We start from the raw sequence: 23,417 nt of genomic DNA, 5'->3' as shown, positions 1-23,417 counted from the left end.
GCCCCATTGAAGTCTTAAGCAGCGGGGCACGATCCAGCCCAATGTCAGTCCTTCCAAGACCCGCTGGTTTCAAGCAGGAAAATCATCTGTTTTACTCTCCCGTTAAGTTTCGCAGGACGCTCTGACTTTGGATCGATCCTGCTCCTAGAACGGCGGCACCAGTCCCTTCTTCTAGCGGCCCTCTGCACGCTGCCTGGAAGTAACCCCCTTGGATAAAGTGAGATTTACTTCCGCGTAAACGCGCTTACGGATCCGGCTGCAAGAGGGATTCCAATTGGGCTAGCTCTCTTGCCCGAGGGATTCTCTCTTATCACTCCCTTTAGGAAACCACTGAGCCTAGGCGCTCCCTCTGCGAACCGGGAACCTACCTTACAGGACTGTTGTAGGTATGTCAGAGGACAGAAAGGGGCCTTTGGCCGAGTGAGGGGTTCTGCATATAGAGTTTTAAAATAAGAACACGCGCGCACGTTTCTCTCTGGGACCCTGCCAGCCTCCCTTCCATATGCAAAGCGTTTCCTTCTGTTACAGTCGATGGGAGGGAATGATCGTTATTATTTATATCATTATTATTTATGTTAGTTATAGTCCACCTTAGCCCTGATGTCTCCTTGACTAGTTTGGATTGTAGATGGACATGAAGTGATCTATCTATCTATCTATCTATCTATCTATCTATCTATCTATCTATCTATCTATCTATCTATCTATCTATCTATCTATCTATCTATCTATCTATCTATCTATCTATCTATCTATCTATCTATCTATCTATCTATCTATCTATCTATCTATCTATCTATCTATCTATCTATCTATCTATCTATCTATCTATCTACTTCTCTTATACCCCACCTTTTTTCCTAGAGGGGACCCAAAGCAGCTTCTCCTTCTCCTCTCCTCCATTTTTATTCTCATATCAACCCTGCAAGGTAGGCTAGGCTGAGTGTGTGTGACTGGCCCAAGCTCACCCGGTGAGCTTCCATGACAAAGTGGGGATTCGAACCTGGGTCTGTCAGATCGTAGTCTGGCACTCTGACGATTGCACCCCTCTGGCCTACCTGCTTGAGATGGGTTCGCCTGGAGTCGCAAGACTCTTTTGTGTCCTGTGGCACCGTAGAGGCCAACACGATTTTCAAGGTATGAGCTTTGGAGAGTCAAAGCTCCCTTCGCCAGATACCAACTGAAGCACCACTTGAAGAAGGGAGTTTTGACTCTCCAAAGCTCACACCCTGAAAAGCCTTGGTAGTCTCTTAGCAGTGAAATCCTAAGCAGAGTTACGGCTTTTGATTTCAATGGGCTTAGACTGGAGTAACTCACCTTAGAATTGCACTGTGAAACTATTTGTCCGTGAGAGGGAGAGCGAGTGGCGATTCTCTGTTCTTAGTTAGACAGTAAAGGGTTAAAGGGATGGGCGGAGCGTGCCCGTTTGCGCAGATGATCGCGCGGAACTTGGCGGGCGCTTCCCCGGGAATTTCTGGCGGCGCTTCTGCAAAAGGAGGGCGCGCGCATCTCCACGGGGAATCCGCCGTAAGCTTGAGCGCTGCTTTGAAAACCATTAACCACAAAAAGAAAAAAGTGGACGTTGCTTGTCCCAGCGGGCTGCAAAGAAAGAAGCTGGGCAAGAATGCATTGTTTGAGCCGTGTGGTTCGGCCTCCAGAGACTGGCTGGGGTTCAGATGCAAAGCGAGGCTGCCTTTGAGCAGGGAAGTTCTGTTTTAGCTAGGGTTGCCAGCCTCCAGGTTGAAACATTCCTGGAGATTTGGAATGTGGAGTCTGGAGAGGCCAGGGCTTGGAAAGGGACCTCAGTGGGGTATAATGCCATAGATTCTACCTTCCAAAGCAACCATTTTTTCCAGGGGAACAGATCTCTACAGCCTGTCGTAATTCCGGGAGATCTCCAGGCACCGCCTGGAGGCTGGCAAGCACCGGACACGGCCAGCCACGTCCCTCGGCTTTTCCTCCTTCTTCATGAATGTGTCTAATCCCGTGGCCCTCACAGAATTATATGGCAGCGAATCCCCCAAATTAATTTTAATTAATTGACAATCCAGTTGCGTGTATCCTTTTAAATTAAGCAAGATAAGACCAAAGCGCCAGGGTTGAAGCCAATGGCCACCCTCTGGGGCGTATCCCCAGGCATGTATACCTTCTCTGACCATGGAGGCTCTGTTGGTCCTGCCTGCCCTGCCCCTGGCCCTAGAAGTTCCCTTGAGCTGTTGGTGGTCTTCTCCATTCATTTGCCCAGTTCCCCCCAGCTATAGAGCAAAGTAAACATTTTCTCCAGGGGAACTGATCGCTGCCGCCTGGAGACCAGCTGCAATTCAGGGAGATCTCCGGGCTGCACCCGGAGGCTGGCAACCTCAGCGGGGAGAGAAACTCCAAACAGGAGCGGATCTGGAAACCCTAGGCAGAGACGCTTGCTCTAAAGAACTACTTCGGGGGCGGCATCGCATCCTGGGGGAAGGGAGAGCATGATTGTGTGTGGTTGTGATTGTGTGGGTGTCTTTCCACCTTAGAATCCTGCCTAAGTATCTGAAGAAGTGAGCTGTGGCTTACGAAAGCTCATGCGCTACCACTAATTTTGTTAGTCTTATAGGTGCAACCGGACTCTTACACTTTCCCACTCCTAATAGAACTACGACTCCCAAGATGCCTGTGGCTCTCTCCCGCCTCTTCCGATCAGGCGCTTCCGGCCTGGGGAAAGGGCGGCTGATTGGCGGGCGCCTTTGAAGGCGGCGGGAGGCGGCGGCGGGACTTCGCCTCAGGCGGCGCCGCGACCCGCCGCTTCTTCCCGCCCGGCTGAGGGAGGCCTTGTGGGGCGGGCGCGCCCGTTGCCCCTCCGTGGCTGGCTGGGAAGGCAAAGAGCTTCTCCCCCGGCAGCGGCGGGGCGGGGCGGTTAGTCAGTTATCCTTCCCCCGTTAGACTCGGGCCCCCGTTAATTTCCCCACCCAGGCCTTCGGAGGCGGCATCGCATCCTGGGGGAGGGAGGGAGTGTGATTGTGATTGTGTGGGTGTCTTTAGAATCCTGCCTAAGATTTTGGGAGGTTGTGTGTGTGTGTGTGTGTGTGTGTGTAACGTTTCAAAGTAAAGTAAGTGTAATTAAATCCGCCCTTAGAATCCAACGTGTGTCTCTAATTGTGATTGTGTGCAACTTTGTAAGTAAAGTACGCTTGTAGTGAGGTCTCGCCATCCTCCTTAGAACCTCTCCTGAGATTTTGGGAGGGTGTGACTGTGTGTAAGTAAGTGTAATTAAGGGTCTCCATCTTTAGAATCCAACCTGAGATTTTGGGAGGCCGTGAGTGTAAGTGTGTGTATAACTGTTTAAGTAAAGTAAGTGTAGTTGGGGCTTTCCCTCCTCGATAGAATCTTGCCTGAGATTTCGGGAGGGTGTGACTGTGTGCAAGTGTAATTAGGTCTCTCTGTCCTTAGAATCCTACCTGAGATTTAGGGAGGCTGTGTGTGTCCAATTGTGGTTGTATGTAAGTAAAATAAGTGTAACTAGGTCTCCCCATCATTCTTAGAATCTTGCCTGAGATTTTAGGAGGGTTTGTGTGATAGTGTGTAAGTAACTACATCTTGCCATCCTTCTTAGTACCCCACCTGAGATTTTAGATCGGTGTGTGAGTGTGTGTAAGACTAAGTGTAATTAGGTCTTTCCTTCCTTAGAACACTACCGGAGATTTTGAAGGCATCTCTTTTTTTCTAATTGAGGATAAAGTGATACATTTTCCAAGAAGGGGAAGAGTCACCATTTCCTCCCTCCCTCTAAAAAAAAAGTTAGAGTACATAATATGTTCCCATATATATGTTAAAAGGGAGGAGGAGTATTTCTTATAGTTTGTGGTGGAATTTCTCCACATGTACCCTTGCTTTCTCAGCACAGAATTCTTTCTGCTGGGTCTTTTTGGCAAGGTGACCTTGAATGCATCCATTAACACCTGTTAACCTCCTTCACTGTCCAAAAAGTACCTGTTCAGTGGCAGAGTGGTGGGAAGACAATGCACACCTCCACTCTTGTGAGAATAGCTTTGAGCCTGCAGTCTGACTGAACTCAACAGCCCTATTTGTGTGCCTCCCACCCGTCAGTTGGGCAGCATGGATTTTTCAGAGTGTTTTAAACTCTCCAACCAGTTGTGCAGATTCTCTCCAGATGGAAAGTGCCTGGTGAGCTTGGCCTGCAATGGCTGGCTGTGTTGTTGTAATATTTTTGGGGGGGCATGGGGGAGGCTGTACAAGTAGGAAGTTAGATGTGACTTTGTGGCTGAGTGCGAATTTGAACTTTGGTTTCAGCTATAGAGTGTTTCAGCCTTGCGGCAATGGCTTCAAAAATCTTTAAAGAGCCCTGTGTTGTATATGGCAACTGATGTGGACGTGGCTGTGATGTCTAGAAAAATCATACAGACCCTACTTTTTGTTCAGTTTTTTTTGCAGGACTGTTTGCCAAGCAGAATCTTATTTGTTCCTCCAATTGAACAAAATCTGCCAAAAATATCTAACAGTGGACATGTTCGCTTTTTTTACCTGTATGAACCTGTTGCCAGATTTCTATTGTTGCTGGTGTTTCTAAATACAGTGGTTTTAATCAACACTGTGTTTGGTGCTGTGGAATCTCTGTTTATTTTAAAGATTTCACCCCAGCTGAGTAAAAGGAGCTCCAAGACAGTTTACAACAGATTAAAACAATGCAAAAAATCCCCCTTACTTGAGGAAAGTACTTTTTTTTTTTTGCTGAAAGATTAGTTTGCACAATTCGTGTATGCTGCAATCCTACTATCCATTTGGTTCCATGCACATCAGCAGAACGTCTTTCTGTGTAAAACGTTGCTCTGTAGAACTGGTAGTTTGTTGTGAGGGAAAATTGACAATAGTCTGCATTTGGATTAGTTGCACACACAAAAATACTGGACCGGGTGATTCTTGTATAATGACTAATGGTTAGAGGATATCCACTGCAAAGGTCAGAAATTCAGCATTAACAGTAGTGCAGGTGGTTTGGTTTTACCCTTCACTTGGCAGATAAGTTAGCCTGCCTTGATGCAGGATGAAGTGTGGAATGCTGTGCAAGAGAGAACCAGCTGAAGAGCCAGTGTGATGTACTAGAAAGAGTGCTGAACAGAGGTATAGACTGGCCTCCTCTTCGGCCTTCCACTGGGGACGGGGAATACTCTCTCCCTCCTGGTCTCTGCCTTTGCTGCTGTTGCCATCTGCTGCCCTGGACATGATGATTATGTGCGGGACTGTGCTATAAGCGCTGCTGAAGGAGGGTTGTGGGATCACAACTACACTTGCTGCTACCAGTTTTAATTGTTTATATTGTGTATAATGTTACAATTTTTATTTGTTATTATACACGGTATTGTTTTAATCTGTATGTTAACCGCTTTGAGCCTGCTTTGTGGGGAGAGCGGACTACAAATCCAGTAAATGAAATGAAGCCCAGGTTCAAATACTTGCTCTGCCACAAAACGCACTGAGTGACTATGATCCAGGCATAACCTCCAGCAAAGAGTTTCTGTCCTGAGGATTTAAAAGAGGGGAAAGACTCTGTACGCCTCCTTGAGATTCTTGTAGGAAGTGCAAGATAAATATTCATTGTTATGGTTGTATGTAATGTGTTTAAAGTAATAAATAGTTCCAGTTCACCTTTATGTGCAAACCTCCTTAAATGTGCTGCTTTTAAAAAACAGCATATCTGTCTGTAACCTGTTGGCAGGTGCTGTAATGGCCCCTCTTTTTTAAAACTTCTGCTACGTTGTCTCTCTGTGAATGCTTAGTTTAGTTACGTTTTAATTTTTGTGAAGCCTGATATTAGCCTGAACATTGTATTGCTGAAAGGTGGGGAAGGAATGTTTTAAATGTTTTGCAAATAAATGATGAGCAGTATCAGGTTAAAATACGTGTTTGCCTCTGCTAGTGGCACATAATCTTTTAGATCTGTGCATCTAATGTAATTGGGGATATATTTGAGCTAAAGCTCTGGCTGATTAGTTGATGAGACTGAGAATTCATATGTTGGGCTTCTGAGGTATCATTGGTTCATCACTGTGTAACAATAGTAAAGAATGAAAAATAAACTAATAAAGATGATTTTGCCTTTTGCTGAAGCTTAATTTACCATACGATTCCTCCAGCATCTCAAGCAGGTGCCTCTACTGAAGTTTTGTTTTTGTTTAAACAATTTATGTGTAATTTACCTTCAACAGTAAATATGTAATACAGTCCCAGTAATCAAAAAGCAGACCGGCAATTGCAGATAAAATACAAGTTGAAAAGGTGACAATCTGTATTGTCTCTGAAAAACTGCAGAATGGGGAAGAGAATTTCTCCCTCTAGGATGCTATATGTTCATACGGGCTTTGCCCATCTGTTTTTAACTTGAATGATTCAACTGTTTTGCACCATTTCAAAGACAATAAGCATGTCCTGCCTTTATCAAGCTGCGTTTTGGGTAGGAGGGATCTTTAAAAAAAAAAACAAGTGGAATTCTTAAGTCAAAGCTGGGACAAATAAAACTCTTCTAACCTGGCACTTAAAACTCAGTTGGGCAGATGGACTTCTCTAGGGAAGGTGCCCCCATAATCAAGTATCTGTTCACTGTCCACTTAATCTCTGAAGGTGGAGGGACATACATAAGGATTTTTGAAGATAACCTTAAAACTGGGGAGGTTCATATGGGGCAGGTGGTCCTTTGACTACCTTCGTTCCAAGGTAGTTAGTGCTATATGAGTAAGAAATAACACTTTGAACTATACTCGCGGGTAGTGGAGGTATTTTAACACTGGTAAGATGCATTTCAAAGAGTGAAATCCCAGTCAGCAAGTAAATTTTAGTTGGCAGATAATGAATCAAAATGTTCTAGCTATTGACTGTCTTAATATATTATTAAACAGAATGGCCTTGCTCTTTGGAATTTGATTTTTTTGTTGCCCTGATATTAGAGATTCTGGGGCTCAAAACTTAAATTTTACCACTGAGCTAAAATTCAGTACATCTCGTAAGCTAGCTATTAATTTTTTGTTTCTTTCCAGGCCTCAGGTGTGCAGTACCGTTTGGTGGTCCGCAGTGCAAACACCCTTCAAATTCTGCAGCTCTTCACCTGCGTAGATCAAATCCAGCACATTGAGTGGTCTTCAGATTCTCAGTTTATATTATGCGCAATGTACAAACGTGGGGTTGTGCAGGTAGGCACCTGTATGGCGTAACTTTGTTTTTAGAACTTGTGTCTTTTAAGCAACAAGTATTTCGTTCATCATTTATTGCTGAGATGGGGAGAAATGTTGGGCACGTTTCGAAAAACGTTAAATGTTGATAACCTTTTCAAAAAACGTTCCAGTAATCTTCTGGTATGGTGCTGTAATTCTAAATAGCTTATGCTTTTGTTCTTGTCAGAAGGAAGTAGGACTGATCCAGTGTGTGGACACAGACTGGTCTGAAACAACTGATTTCAAAATCCAGCTGTTTTAGACGTGCCTGATATCCTCAGCAAAATTACTCAGTTGAATGGTGCCAGCTTTTCAGCTGGGACAAGAGGAAGGAGGGACCGGTCTTCCTATATTCCCTTCCCCACTGCAGCCTATTCTACACTGATTTTTGTCTTTAGGAGTCCCACAGTCTCCAAAAAAGGCTATGCTGAGTGTCAGAAGAGGCCCCTTCTTCCTCTTGTACCCATAGAAATGTTAGAAGATTTCAGCCCAGTGTATCACTTTACTTCAGACCCTTTATATGTAAGTTGGGAATCATAGAGTAACTTTGTTCACAGTGTGATCTTTGAGGTCTCTAAAGTACTAATTGTAAAGCAGTTTTGAAAATAAACCTGTAAAAGTTATTAGTCCACACCACATGCCTAGGTTAATCATTGTTTGCCCCGAATGAATGAGAATAACCCTAAGCTGCCTTCCTGGGTTGCCTGGAAGCAATACTTACTCTCCATAAACAAGCATGTTGTTGTTTAAAAACCTGTTATAAAGTGCTTTCAAGGTAAGACAAGTGATTAATAAACCTTTATTACAAATGATTAACGAACCCTTTCAAATCTCACTTTTAACATGTATTAAGGGGTTAATAAGAAAAGAGTCCTGTGACACCTTTAACAGCTTTATTGTGCGCATCAGCTTTTTCCTCAGGCCATCATCATCTGAGGTTTCTGATGAAGGCCTAACAAAGTCTGTGCGTCAATAAATGCTTTAGCATATAAAGGTGTCGTGAGACTCCATTGACTCTGCTGCTTCTAAAGCTGAAAGTGGCTTACCGCTGTAACGGGATCCAGCAGCAGTCTTTCATGGTCTTTGGTGATTTCCTTGGAGTTTTTTTCTGAGCTGCAGCGTGATCTGTTGAGAAGACCGAGGTAGGACTTTATCGCCTCTGTTCAGTCTCTGATGACTGTTCTTCCTTTCTTGACTCAGGTCTGGTCCTTGGAGCAGCCAGACTGGCACTGCAAGATCGATGAAGGCTCTGCAGGACTGGTGGCTTCTTGCTGGAGTCCGGACGGCCGTCACATTCTCAACACCACCGAGTTCCACGTAAGTGTGAAGTGGGGCTGCTCCTTCAAGATATCAAATGTTACTGTCTGCGCCCTGGTCCCTAAAATAGCCCAAAGCACTTGAAGCTGCAGTGTGGTGTACTTGCAGGGCTTTTTTTTTAAATAGATCTGCTGCATTAGCTCTTTCTTTGTAGTTGGCTTTGCAGGTTATGGGGCCGGGATGGAACACAGAACTAGGTTTAAATTTGGCAGATGCAGTATTAAAGATGCTCTGGTTTTAATTTGCAGGTTTAGGCAAACCACCGTCTCTCAGTCCCCTCTGTAGTGTGAGGATGATAATTCTGGTTTACATAAAAAGGTGATTGTGTGGTTACTGAGGTGTGATGCATGTGATATATGTGATTAGTCCAAAGCACCATACAACATCATGTGTACAAGGAAAGGTATTCACCCCTACCTTTCCAAAAATACAGACTCACTGCCTTACCGTGTCTGTGCATGTGCATGTATGTGTGTGTGAGAGGGGGTCCTTACATTTATCTGAAATGTAGTTAGACTTAAATACAAAGCAGAACTCAGCCATGGAGTCTCTTGCGGTGATGCTGCTGCAGTTCGCCTTCCCCAGACTCGGGGTATAAGCTTCAGTGGTTCACAATGTTTGTCTGTATTGCAAGGTGACTGGAGTAGCTTCCACAATTCTTCTGTGGTGCGGATAGTGCATCTAAGACTGATTTCAAGGTGCGCCAGGCGGGAGCTCCTCCAATACTAATCTTTACTTGCAGCTGTCCTGATGCTTGGATGGAAGGAAAATCGCACGAGATTAATAAAGAGGGGAACCCTGGTGTTCCCTTTGGAGCAGAACTGAAGGTTGAAATAACCTTAATAAAACTGCACCAAAACCTGTAGAATTGTTTATTCATTCAACTGGTGCCAAACCTTGGTGTAACAATATTCTTGCTGGAAAGATGAGGGCAAACCATAAACTAGCATTGTCAATGCTGTGGCAGAGTGATTCATAAAGTGGCTCATTTGGGTTTAATAGTTAATGACTAAAGCAGCTGAACTTTTAAAACTGCTTTATACTGTCAGGTCACGCCGGCTGCTTCTTGTCTGCTTTGACTGGTAGTGACTTTTCAGGCTCTCAGTCAAAGTAAGTTCTGTCTTAATGCCTGCACCTTGAAGAGACCTCTTAGTTAGAGATGCAAGGGATTTAACACTGGGACCTTCTGCATATAAAACATGTGTTCTTCCACCAAGCCACGTCCCCTGTAAAAACATTTCATGTTTACATGCTGCTTTTCCTGAGTGCTTATAGCTGTTTGTATACATTCTCTCAGCAGTTTTTTAAATCGGATTGATTTATAGACCAGTGTTGTTATCCATACTGTACAGAATAGAAGGTTCCTGTAGAGCATGTTGTCACTTCCTCTTTTAATCCCTTGACTCTTATGTTGCTGTATGGGGGAGAATTGGGCATATAGCTTCATAAGTATGGGTAGCTTTAGCAAGATGAAAATTGTCCAGTTATTCTTCCTCATTTTGCTAGAAAAACTGCCCAGGTGCAATTTAAGGAACTGAAATGGTCGGCTGCCTCTGCATACCATGCGCTACTTCCAAACGGCACATGTATGTGGGGGTGGGACACCGAGTATTTATTACCAGCCAGCAGAACTCCATTTGACCCTGCCGGGTTTTCATTAAGCCTTTGCCAAGTTGGCATGTGTGTTTCGGATAGACTTTCTCTCCAGCTGTAAACAGGTTGCTAAATTAACTTGGGGCAGACAGCTGGCCGGGATATGCCAGTATCTGTATTGTGTTCACTCTCAAGTCCTCAAAATCCATCAGCTACCAGAGCAGACAGCGGACTACTGTTTTGGAACAAGCACTTCCAGGATACTTAATATCCCTACATTGTGTACCTCATCCACTTCAGGGATCATTTGAAAGGTTTGAAGATTCCCTCCCAACCATTGCTGTGTAAATTTGGAAGTTTTTAACACTTTAGAGAGCACCAGCTAATTATTTCTCACGCTTGTGATTCTTTGTGCTGTTGTGCAAAAAGGTTTCTGATTAGCATTGGGGGGGGGATGGTAAAGAGATGGGTGCCTCCGCACGGGTTCTGTATTAGGGATGTTGGCAAATCTAGGTTTCTGCGTTTGAAATTCAACAAAGCATCTAGATTAGATTTGGACTTTAGGGGATTATAGAGTGGCCCTTAGAAGCTCCAGAGGCTTGGGCCGCACTGACGTGTGTAGCCCTCTCGGCTCATTGTGTACTGGCCCAGGGCATGGTAGTGAACTTCATTGTTGCGTGATGCCCCCGTGGCCTCCACGCAATCTGTATGAACTTAGTGTTGTCCCAGAATTTTTCAGAGGTCTTCCAGAGGCCTCCCGTGTTCTGGTTTCAACGTCAGTTCTCTGCTGCTGCTTTTTGTTTTGTCATAACATGGGTCAAGTTTCTGCATAATTCTTCACCTGTGGTTTTTCTATCGCTAACATAACGTTAAAGTCGCATCCAGTTGGCTGACTTAGTCCTTCCCCATTCGATTCCCTTCAGATGCTGTCTGTAAACAGGACTTTTAAAAAAATCTTCCAAAATATTGTTTTTGTTTTTTCCAGAGGAAGCTAGATATAAAACCTTTCCTGGCTCTGGTTTTGCCCTTTTGATGTCTGACGAGTTCCCCTTCCAAGTTTCTCTCTCTCCGATAGGTGTACATGACCTGGTAGACTCCTAGAAGTTGAAACACGCATACAGAATTGGGGTGATACTTTGCAAGTCTGCTGTAGATATTTATTTAAAATGAAATGTGGCTTTTTTTTGGCATTAACTGCTTTGACTGCAATATGTTACAGTCTGCGGGCATTAAATGTTTGATAGTTCAAACGCAGAGAAGTTCTATGTAGTTTAATCCTCATTTTAGGAACTGCCTTCCCCTCCCACCCCCAAACCCCAGTTTTCCATCAGTGTTAGCGTTGTATTTGTATTGCCTCTTATAAAGGCAAGTCCTAGGAGTAGTGTGTTAATTCTTTCCATTTATTTTATTTCACATTCTCTTCTTGGCTATGCTTTGCTGAGCAGCTGGGTGAGTAGATGGATGCAGGAATTCTTGGATTTAGAGTAATTTGAATGGTCAGTTATGAAGCAATGTGATATCTCTTTTGTCTGGACTTGGGGATTCGGAGAAGGCAGTAATAATTGGAGGTGGGCAAGCCAACACGTTTAATTAGGGTGTGGCTGAAGAATAGATGATTGGCAGGCCTTGTGACTTAGAGGACAGAATGCCCAACATTGGTTCCCAGGTTACATCTTTGGCATTAAACTTATGAATGTCTCTTGGAGTAACGCTTTTGTTCCAAATGGCTGGTGAAGGTGCTTACAGCAGCATGTATGAGAACGCTTGGGTGGATTTTTTGGCTGAGGCTCTAATTTTTGCTAACTGTAAATGTCTATATTGGTTGAAAAATACTTTCTGTCGAGGAATGTGCCCTGTAATCCTCCGAAATCCTGTGCTGACAGACACAGCTATGCAAGGAGGCCCAGTGACCTAGTCAAGTCTGGGACAAAAGTTGACAGTCACTTGAGACGGCAGGTTGTTCAGGCGTGGGTTTTGTATATTGAAAATCTCCAGTCCTTCCACCTGCCCAGGGATGTCAAAGTTTTGGGGTGAAATTTTTTAGCCTGGCTCTTCAGACTTGTTTATCACGTTCCTGTCTAAATGCTTCTTATTTCTCAGCTGTTTTTAGGCTATTTAAAAAATGCTCCTGCTTCTGAATTGCCTCCCACTCCGCTTTGCACCTCAATGCAAAACAACAGCTGTACGCTTATTGGTAGGATGTGGGTTTGAAAAATTCAATTAAGGCAGCATCTTATGCTAGGGGGAGAGGTCTGTTATGGAAACGTGGGCCGGAAGGAAAGCAGTTGATAAATCTTTCTGTGATTTTATTGTAATACTCTGCGTATGTTCTTTTTCTAAAAATTAAGTTAATTACGGATGATTAAATAAAATGCTGCCTGCTTTTAGGACATGGTCTTGGATATTCCTGAAGGGGGCAGCCTAGTTCCTGATGTGTCCATGGCTTACTTGCAAACAGGGCTGCAATTTCCGCAGCTAGTTCTCTGACTTTCCCCAAATACAACTACTTAAAATCCTGGGAAATAGCCTGCTTTCCTTTTCGCTCATTTGGAATTTTTTACATCAGTGCAAATATTGGCCTCCTGCTTTCAAACCTGCCCCCCCCCCAATAAATTCTTAAAGCATGTTCTGAATATTAAAAGAACCTCCTTACATTCCACACTTTGTGCTTGAGCAGAACCTATTTGGAACTGTAGCCCAGAACGTAACATGTCATGGATTCAGCAGCTGAACATTTGGAGGAGTGTGTAAAATAGGTGAATGATACTTGAGTGGGGTTGAGCACAGTTAAGATGGAAGTTTAATTACTGTGAGTAGATCTGTTGTTACAGATGGGCAGGCTGACTTCAGTCTTGTGCAATCTACTTATTTTTTGTCTTGCCTTTGGTTTTTGAGGAATAGTCATCGCTTGCTTGTTACATTTACAAAACCAGCAAAGCTTTTCAGAGCCCTTTATCATAGTGAGTGCGTATGTTACATGTGCTGTCAAGTTGATTCCAACTTACGGCGACTCTATGAATTAACGACCTCCCAAACATTCTATGGTTGACAGCTTTGCTCAGGTCTTGCAAACTGTCATTGAGGCATAATTTGTGTTGAGTAAGTATGTACCCTTCTAAGAATATAAGTATTGCTTTGCTGCATCAGGCCAAAGTCTACTTGTCTGGGACTATCTGCAAGAATCCCAACTACCAACGGGCAGTAGGTGGCCAGCCAGAAATTGGCTTGTGGGCCATTGGTCTGTGGTTTACTTTCTGTCCACCTATGCTATGCAGAATGCAAATTTTAGAAGTTTCTTATCTGGCCTGGGCTTTGCTTTTATTCTTAGTCCAGGATTTTTGCTGACCTGCGTGGTGTAGAGCTGAGAGTGTCAGACTAGGATGTGAAGAAGGAGATCCGCCTCTCAAAAACTTACTCCTGAAAATCTTGTTGGTCTCTAAAGTGCCAGGATCTGGGGACACCATGGAGGGAGGGGGAGGGAGGGAGGGGGAGAGAGAGAGAGAGAGAGAGAGAGAGTGTGTGTGTGTGTGTGTGTGTGTGTTGTGGAATAAGAGTGACCTCAGTCTCGTGCAATCTACTTTTTTGGTTCGTTGTCTTTGAAGAATAGCCATGTGTAACTTAACAAAGCAAATGAATGTGCTCAGGGTCTGAGTTCCAATTTTACATGCTGTTAAGTGCAAACTTTTAAGACAGAAAACCCTAAAATGATACGGATTTTTTAAAAAAAATCTTGTAACCTAATTTCTCATATGGAGTGCTTTGTGGGGGGGGGAGTATTCCAAACAATGAAAGGACCCCAAGGCAGTCAAAACTTTCCTTTGCGCACCATTTCTTCAAGAGTCTGAGTGTTCCTCACCGGATTTGTAACAGTGGTTGCACTTCCAGTGCCCTCCAAATGCAAGTGAAGAACCTTCACAACCTGCTTTAGGAGGGAAGGACTCGTTCTGATGTTTCCCTGAGCTTGGTTTTGGGGGACAGGGGTCAGGTGGCATGTTCTGAACTTTTTCTAAATGCCACCAATTGCATTAGGGCCTTAGCAAGCCATGTTTCACGCCGAGAGAAGGCTGCAGAGTAAGTATCAGTGGTATCCTGGAGAGTGAGTGGTTGCGAGGAAGTTTAGAAAGTTGGTCCATTTTGGGACAAACCGTTGCAGGATTTTTGTGGCACAGCGGGGGTGTAATACTGTGCTTATTTTGGTGGCCTCTTTTTTTTTTTTTGCAGGGAGTAGGTGTTTGAAACAAACGTGTGGTGTATTTGATAGCCTAAATATTCAACTAGTGTAAAACATAAATTATTTTTTAAATCTCCTTTATCAGAACCATGCCATTTTTGAGTGTAGCCTCAAGGGGTTTTTGACAAGATTCCCACCCCTGCATTTCATCTACAAAGATAAACAAATGCTTCCTGTATCTCTTTCTCTGTTTCCAACAGCTGCGGATAACTGTCTGGTCCTTGTGTACCAAATCTGTGTCTTATATCAAATATCCTAAGGCCTGTCAGCAGGGTAAGTGGAGCTACCCAAATATATGAAGGGTATTTTTTTTTCGTTGTTGCCATTTTCTGTGTACATTGAAACCTTTTCTAACCAAGGTCTATGCAGAAGGGTCATTGGAGTACAAACTTGATCCAGAGAGTCTTGGTGTGCAAAGTGGTAATTAATCCATCCTGTTCAGTCGAAGCGAGTCCTATTGTCTCAGATTCTGGCACCTGTCCAAGTGGTGCGAGTCTGTAAAAAAACAAAAAAAACAGTTCACATGATTGCTGCCTGTTCAATTGGTGGATGGTGATACAGGGCTTGCTTTAAGCCGTGCCTCAGCCCTGGATTCCACAGCTGGAAAATATTTTTTCAAGAACTTCTCCCAGGTGTATTTAAGAACTGCACCAATAAGTCCACCTTGAAAAGGATAGATTAGCATATTTTTTAAAAAGTAATAATGAGGTATCTCATAGAGTGGTTTTATTTCGGCATCAGTAAGGTTTTATTTTGAGCTTCCTTTACCATAATGTTATAGGTTATACTGTAAAGCACTGATGGTGACATAGCCTACACGGACTGTACTTCGCTGTAGCCAGTGGCTAAAATAATAGAACTTGTGGACATCATTTCAAATAATTGTATCTGAGCCTCAACATTTTGGGTACAGAGCTGAGACTGTATTGTTTTAGATATCAGCATTAAACTTACAGAGTCCTGAAGCACTGTGAAAACATATGTAGCCTGATAACAAACTGTTTTATCAAGCCTGGTGTTTGCTTCTCTGACAGCCTCTTTCCAATGTCTCAGGCAAAGAGGTCTTTCCCTAACATCTGCTATATATGATCCTTTAACTGGAGATGCCAGGGAGCGAAGCCGGGACCATCCCATACAGAGCCTGTCCTCAAATCTATTTTATATTGGTCAGGGTCTATTTTCCTGATGTCCTGGATAGCATCTGTTGTTGTTCTTTTAAATAAGCACTCAACAAATTATGTCTTTTATTACTGCTTGACATCTGAGGTATTCCCAGAACTTCTGGAAACTGTTTTCAGTACCAGGGTTTGTATTTCTGCGTGTCCGCTCATTGTTTGGCTGTATGGATTCTGCTTGAAGTGAGAGAGGGAATGGGCATTCCCTCCCAGGATCTCTTTACTAAGTAGTAATCATGCTAGAGGATGCAATTTTAATCTGAACCTGGAAATCTGTTTCAGTCAGAATGCAAAGGACAGTGCCTCAGTCAAATTATTATAGAAGGGTAGAAACAATTGCATATCTTGTGGAAATATTAAAACCATCTGCACAAGTATTCATTTACTGATTAATGATTTACAGCAAAATGAATACTTCCCCACTACAATTAATTTCCGAATATCTGTGGTTCAGGGACCAAGAGTGAGAATCCAAAATTTTCTCAATTCTGACATGAATAAAATTCTTGGAGACAGTAATGGGTGAACATTGTCTGGTATGTATTAATACCAACACCTGGCGGCCAGCTGTAAAGGAGAACATCTTTTAAGCATCTTTCCTCCATCACTGAACGACAGTGCCCCTGCCCCCTACAACATATATCTGTGATCAAGTCCAAGAAGTATTGCTCTATAAGTCTGTCAGAGATGCAGGATTAAGGGTTGGTGGTTGTTCATAGACTTCAGATTGGAAGTCTAGGTGGTAGGCAAAGGCCTAGTGATGTGAAGTTTAGTCATTAGTATAGGAGCCCAGCCAAGGGCTCTAGCATGAGCTGACCTCGGGAACGCTGAACTTACAAAGATCCGGCTTAAACAGGCATGTTAGTGCTTGATTGCTCTACTCTTCTGGTTTCCTTGAATAGGGGCCCAAGTACCAACAAGTCTGAGCTCAGCTTCCTCCCCTGGGGTAGGACCAAATGCCAAGATCTTCCCTTCCTAGGCTTCTAAAAGTACCTATCTTTATTCTGCTTGGATTTTCTTCTGTCTTTGTTCATGGAGTTGCACGGGTGACAGTGTCAGTTGGGGTTTCTTGTCTCCCTCCTTGATCTCAGGCGTGGTAGTTTAGGGAGGTGATTTCCCCCATCCTTGCCCACTGAATAGGTCCTGCCAGAATGGGAGTTAAAACAAAGTTGTGGGTTTTGTGGTCTTCAAAAAGCATTCTGTGCTCTTTACACATGGACTGGAGAAGCTGGGAACTGAGTGTCCTGGGTCATGGTTTTGTTTTATTTACACGCGTGTGCGCACACATACACAGGCTTTCTGTTCTGAAATTTCACAGCACTGGAGTTACAATGGTGGTACTTAAAGCCTCAAAGAGCTGAGCAAACCTCTTGGCTGCCACTTGAGAGCAAATATAGAGGACTCGTTATGCAAGACTACTTGAGATAAACATGAGCCAAGGAGTAACAAAAAGTGCTTTGAATGACACCCAAGAAACAATGTCTTTTTCTATTCAGGCTTTGTTTTCCTTCTCTCTTTGCCCTTTTACTGCATTTCCTTGCCACAAAAAGCTGGGAATGTGGTATCAGTTGTTCTGCTTTCACGTCATCTCCCTGAATGTTCTCTCCCCCTCTCCCCCCTTTGGCAGGAATAGCATTCACGAAAGATGGCCGCTACATGGCCTTGGCAGAGAGGAGAGACTGCAAGGATTACGTCAGTCTCTTTGTGTGCAGCGACTGGCAGCTTCTAAGGGTAAACAAACTCCTCCCTCACTTGTTTCTCTACTATGGGCTCTGGCACCTTTTAAGATAAACTATAGCTTCTGCAAATGTAATACTTCCATATCCCCTCTCCCTTGGTTTACCCTTGTATTCTCAGTGTTCAGCCCAAACCATGGCTAATGCTAACCAGTTTGCCAATCACCTTCAAACTCCTGGCTGAACATTAATAAATAACAAAAACATCTCCCCCCCCCCCCTGTCTTTGTTTTGGAAGCATTTTGACACCGAGACACAGGACATAGCTGGGATTGAATGGGCCCCTAATGGTTGCGTGTTGGCAGTATGGGACACCTGCCTTGAGGTGAGGAAAACATGTAGGTGAACCTTTCACCCAAATTATTGTTTTCAGAGATATGCAAAAACAGGATGATAGCTGCATATAAAAGCAGATGGATAACTTTATTACGAGAATGCCTTGCCAGCTCAAGAGCTCCGTTGCTTAAATCTAATTTTGAAGGGTCACGATGCATTTCTTGGTCCAAAACTTTTGCAAGGGAATCATAGCAACGGTGAAATACTTTGGGTTGAGGACAGTTCGATGAGGAGTGTTTTTAACGGTTGCTTGCTTTGTGCCCAGAAATGGAACAGGCTTAAAATCTAAATAAATTGTCAATTTAAAGTTGTACACTTCTGTTTCAGTATAAAATTTTGCTGTATTCCCTTGATGGCCGTCTGCTGTCCACGTACCGTGCCTATGAATGGTCACTGGGTATTAAATCTGTTGCCTGGAGCCCCAGCAGCCAGTTCTTGGCAATTGGCAGTTATGACGAAAAGGTAAAAAATGCCGTAACTCTGCACTCTGCTAAGGGGAAGGTGAGGTGAGGTTGAGAGAGAGAGAGAAACCAGTGTGTTTACTCTTGACATGTTGCTCTTTCAATCAGGTGCGCATTCTGAACCATGTGACTTGGAAGAAAATCACAGAGTTTGAGCACCCTGTAACCGTTACTAGCCCAAAGATAGTAAGTAGAGAAATGGAAATCTGCCTGAGAATAATGGAGTCCAGTGATAATATTGCATTTATGTATCACTTTGGCATCTACCAAGTGCTCCATGCACATTATTTCAGTAACTCTTTACAAAAACCTCAAAAGTATTCTCTCCATATTGCCGATTTTGAGAGGGGGAGCTTGTGTTGCGATTGAGGTGGGATTTGAAATCCCAAGTCAGTCCCTCCTTAGCCATTCCATTACACCAGACAGTAAGTTATGGGTGCTGCTGACATCTTTTGGTTGTCTTTCACAAAATGTGTCTGTGCAGATTCAGAGAGGTTGGGAGATAGAATGACCCGCAACTCAAGACGTCAGAAGTGTTTGAAGCAGGCGCTGTTAACGGTTCACATGTTGTGGCTTGCACGGGCTCTGTTTCAAACATACGGACGTCCTACTCTCTTCTTATATGAGTAATGTCCTCTTGGTCTGCAGGTGCTATTTCTCTTTAGATCATACAATTTAGTTCTGATTTTCTGTTGAAATAACAGCTGAGGGCTCATAAATTTCCCTTCTAAATCCCCAGCTGGCTGGCTTAGCCATAGCCTCTGTCTTCATCAGATACTTTTCAGCTCAGCCCCCATGGCTACCTATGTATCTGTTGCTATACACATCTTTCCAGCCATGTAATACTCGTACTGTAAAATGTTTTGCTTTTTTCTTTATAGGTTGTCTATAAAGAAATGGAGAAATCGCCAGCAGTAGAAACGGACAAACTTCCCTTCCCTCCTTCCAGGACAATGGCAAGCTCTCTTTTCAGTACAAAGAGTAAATGTAAGTAAAAGTGTTTGGTGAGGTACCACTTTTTCCTTAGAATATGATTTTAATTCAGTCTGTTAGAGAGGATCATGAGTTACATTTTAAGAAGACTGTAGGGTGGACTTTATTTGTGTTAAATCGGGTTTTAATTTTGAACTGAGTTTGAAAAGCAATGTTGAATAGAACGGTATTCTTAATCTGTTTTCATCACCCTGTTGTGTTTTTGCCACTTTAACTTTAAGCTAACAGGTTCTGCAACTGTTTCACAGAACCCACTCCTCCATATAACTAATCTCATTGGTGAACTATCCAACTGCACAAAAGTAATATTAGTTAGGAGGAATACAGCTTTTTTTTTAAAAAAAAATGAATCTTCAAAATCCTGACAGCAGTATAATATAAGACGGCAATGGTGCAATTCTATGCAGAATAACCGCAGCCTAAAACCATGGTTTTAGATTCAATTAAAGCTGCCTAGGATTGTGCTTCAGGATGTCAGCCAAAAAAAAATGCTATTACCTAGTCAAAAATAAATTTTAAATACCAAAACCTGCTTAAAACTGAAGTTTGCTTTTTGAACAATGATAAAGAAGACATCATTTGGGGGTCTCCCTTGGGGGAGGTCATTCCCCAGCTTTGCTGATGTTTCTGAGAAGACCTGGTCTCGTATTGCTGCTACTCTGAATCTCAGATGGTCGGAGTACACAAGGTCATGATATATACATGTGGTCTTAGCGCAACACACTTCCTGTAGAGATCGAAAGGGGAAAACTTGGTATATTGTTCCTGAGAGATCTTTGTGACTTTTGCAACCATTGACCATTCTGTAATCAGTTGTGGTGAGCTCGAAAGCTTGTGCACTGTTACCTTTTATTACGACCAACTGCAAAACACATATTACATGGGTTGTGTTCTTAACTTTTTGGATTTTACTCTCGGACAAACACAGCTATAAACAATTGTCCCATACTATTCTGCCTGCCAGATCAGATCTCCCCCGAGGCCTTGCTGCCTGTTCCCTTGCATGCAGAAGTGAGGTGAATGGCATTAGAGATGGGGGCTTGTTCAGTGGTGGCATTTTGCCATTAAAATGTCCTCCGTCAGGCTCACCTGGTGTCTCGCATACCGTCTTTCAGGAGCCAAGCCAAAATACTTCTTCACCCACACTTTCACTTGATGTTTTATCCAGTCTACTTTTAGCTATTTCTTAATGCCTTGCATCCCCACTGGAGTACACTTACCAGTTTTTATGATTACTTCTGTTTTATGACTAATTTTTCATATCTAGAATGACTTGTTGATGTTTTTATTCTTCTGCTGTCTTACACCACTTCACAGGGGTTTTATAAAAAACGTTGATGGGTTTTGTATCTTAAACATTTTAGCTTCCTCAGTCAAGTCTCTGCAGGGCCAGCCTGTGAATCTCCTAAACAAATCAAGGCGCAACACCATTATTCATTGACCAAGAGATCCGAGTTGTTCACTGTTTCCACTGACAGTGTATTCCCTCCCCCTTAAATTTCAGATGAAATTGTCCAACTCCCTGCTTCTTTGCATCACGTCAAACCTGCAGTTGATCGAGCAAATCCTAGAATTGGAGTTGGAATGTTGGCTTTCAGCTCAGATAACTGTTTCCTGGCAACCAGAAATGGTTAGTTTCTAGGGACCAAACTAGAGGTGGGTGGGATGGCCTCGTGTTGTCTCATTCAGTTGTGCAGTGCTTATGTTTTAACGCACATTGGAGACAGAGAAATGAAAGGATGACAGGATTGCTCCTGTGACCTCCCTTGCTGCTGTTTGACATGGGATAGAGAACACTGCTTCCTAGCCTACACTTGGGAAACCTAGTTTACACTTTGGGAGTTGCTTGGACCCTTCAGTCATTTCGCCCCCAAATAATTAGAATTATCTGTTTGTAAAAGCTGGATCTATTACTGATTCTTATAATGCATGCACAGAATTGTCTCGGTTAGGGACATTCCAGTGGAAGTGTGCTAGGTTTTCATCGCTGGTGGCACAGGTCCTTTCTGCCCTCAGGTCATGCACCCTGAAGCCCTTCTCTTTGTCCATTTTGTACACCAGGGACTGGCTCTGTGTGTTACAACTTGAATTCTTCCTGCTGTTCATTTCTAACAGATAATATTCCTAATGCTGTCTGGATCTGGGACATGCAAAAGATGAAACTGTTTGTGGTCTTGGAGCAGCTGTGTGCCATTCAGCTGTTCCAGTGGGATCCCTGTCGGTCCAGACTTGCCATGTGCACGGCAAACAGCAGAGTATACCTGTGGTCTCCAGCAGGATGTGTGTCCGTACAGGTGCCAGTGGAAGGTAAGGAATCCTATAGCTGCTGTCTCCCACACCAAGTCAAACCTAGTGGCAGCTGACACAAATAAGTGTTTAGTTCTTTTAAGTCATCCTGGGGTTTTTTTGGTAAAATGTTTCAATGTGCGTTGGATCCAGAGAGGCGTGAGCAGAAGAACCGGGACTGCAGTGCCACCATCCAAGTAGTTCACATAGTGATATAGTAGTAGGTAGGTTCTGTAGTAGTTCTCATGTTTCCACTTGTACAAGAGGTGAGTGCAAGCTCTTGTGCAAGCAGATTATCATCTTTGGATTTATTTTTGTGTTTTCCTTCCACCACATTCTAGCACAAAGTGTAAAATAGTTGTCCTGTGACAGAAGATGGTTTGTGCCTGCAAAGTATTACTTTTGAATTCAAGCTTATGGATTAGACTGTATGCGTCCCCAGAACAGCCGTTTTCCGTCTCCTCCTCCTACCTCTGCTTCCTAAAATGCTGTGTTTGTGGTGGGATGTATCTGGGGGAATAGCAGGAGGGTTTTGGAGTGGAAGGTGAGAACCAGTGGGAAACCCCACTAGCCAAACAAGGCATAGGATCCAAATAGTTGTTTCAGGGGGACATTGTGGCACTTGGCAACATGTAGGTGTTTTGAAATGATTACAGATGTGTGTTGATCTCACCATTCAGAAAGCGGGCATGTCAGTTGGTCCTTATCTGAGTCACGCTAGCCAACATTTTGTTGCATATGCTGTTCCCGCCATACTTCAGATGCTTAAGAAAACATACAGGTAACCCTAAACTATTATGAAAAGATGCCAACATACATCCTCCTAAGTCTAATACACTTGAGGAAGCAGCTTTGAATGTTGTAATCTGCACATTCAGCATGTTGTAGAAGTGGCTTTGGTATCAAGGTGAGAGTGGGGTGATCTGTTCATTAAATTGCTTTGATCTATGTGCAGGTGACTTCCAGGTGGTCTCTCTCTGCTGGCACTCCACGGGGGATTCCGTGGCGCTCACGAGTAAGGAAAACTTCTGCATCTGCTACTTAGAAAGAGAAGCAGAAGAGGTGAAATAGCTGCACTGAAGGAAAGCTGAGTGAAAATGGGAACTTGGCTGATACATTCTGCAACGATTTGGTGGGAGAAAACCCTGATGGACTTTGCAATGAACTGCTTAGCGTGGGAAAATGGTGTAATTTAAGCCTGTATATAGATGTGGCAACACTAATCTGTTGCTACGTGACGTGTGTTGTTTAAATTAATGTGGCCAGGCAGACTTAAAAATAGCCACAAATCAGTATTCAGCTTTTAGGTTGCTGGTTTTTAATAGTGTCTTATTTTTACAGCGTGTAAATTATTTAGTTGTCTTGAAACTTCAATAAACAATTTGATTATATAAACACCACTCTTCTTCGAGCCAAAATACCACAGCCGTTGGTATTCTGGCTGCCAGTTTTGCATTCTTTTGAGCGTGAGCAGGAAACAGTTGTGTTCCTCTGAAATATTAATAACAATAATAGTGTACTTATATACCACCCTTCTGGACAGATTACTACCCATTCAGAGCGGTGCACGAAATTAGTGTTATTGTTATCCCCACAATCCAGCTGGGGAGCTGGGGCTGAGAGGAGTGGCTTGCCCAAGGCCACCTGCAGAACTCATGGCAGTGGTGGGAGTTGAACCAGCAGAATGCTGATTTGCATCTCAAGCAATTAGGTCTCCAAGGGATGGCTCCTAGACTGAGACGAGCACCTGACTACTAATTTATAGAATGCTTCAGTACCTGGGTCCTCTTTTCAGTCTTTCACATTATCATGCAAACTTTCTAGATCTAGCCTAATGGTCCAAAATTTCTTGCATGGAAGAACTTGCTTGTCTGACTGCAAAGTACAAAACTCCCTGGGTGGAGCATCTACACACGTACCATTTAATCCTGGGTATGATATTTGGGGTGGAGCTGCAGCTCACTGATAGAATCACGTGCTTTGCATACAGAGAAGATCTTTCCCAGCTTTCAGTCTCCAGGTGGAAGGTTATGTAAATGCTTAACTGTGCAGTCCTGCTGCCAGTCAGATCAGCCTTGATAAATTTT

General features: G+C 43.4%; 1 protein-coding gene across 1 annotated transcript; it reads left to right on the top strand.

The window, feature by feature from the left end:
* The first annotated feature begins 2,750 nt into the window (after positions 1 to 2,750).
* On the top strand, positions 2,751 to 22,719 carry WRAP73 (WD repeat containing, antisense to TP73). The gene is made up of 12 exons (XM_055000958.1): positions 2,751 to 4,164; positions 7,029 to 7,181; positions 8,403 to 8,519; positions 14,544 to 14,616; positions 17,146 to 17,249; positions 17,493 to 17,579; positions 17,918 to 18,052; positions 18,160 to 18,237; positions 18,933 to 19,038; positions 20,549 to 20,674; positions 21,160 to 21,351; positions 22,286 to 22,719. The coding sequence occupies exons 1-12, from the start codon at positions 4,096 to 4,098 to the stop codon at positions 22,399 to 22,401; spliced, it is 1,356 nt and encodes a 451-aa protein (XP_054856933.1). The 5' UTR covers positions 2,751 to 4,095; the 3' UTR covers positions 22,402 to 22,719.
* Positions 22,720 to 23,417: the final 698 nt, after the last annotated feature.

Source organism: Eublepharis macularius, chromosome 17 (genome assembly GCF_028583425.1).
Source record: "Eublepharis macularius isolate TG4126 chromosome 17, MPM_Emac_v1.0, whole genome shotgun sequence".
NCBI classification, from domain to species: Eukaryota; Metazoa; Chordata; class Lepidosauria; order Squamata; family Eublepharidae; genus Eublepharis; species Eublepharis macularius.
Note: the sequence above shows the minus strand (reverse complement) of the source record. Positions and strands in the feature narration are given on the sequence as shown.

Bases quoted from the DNA above. Each gene is read 5' to 3' on its own strand.
- WRAP73 (XM_055000958.1), top strand. From the start codon at position 4,096: ATGGATTTTTCAGAGTGTTTTAAACTCTCCAACCAGTTGTGCAGATTC. The intron at 17,580-17,917 runs GTGAGGAAAACA...CTTCTGTTTCAG, and splicing joins TATGGGACACCTGCCTTGAG to TATAAAATTTTGCTGTATTC. The intron at 20,675-21,159 runs GTTAGTTTCTAG...CATTTCTAACAG, and splicing joins TTTCCTGGCAACCAGAAATG to ATAATATTCCTAATGCTGTC.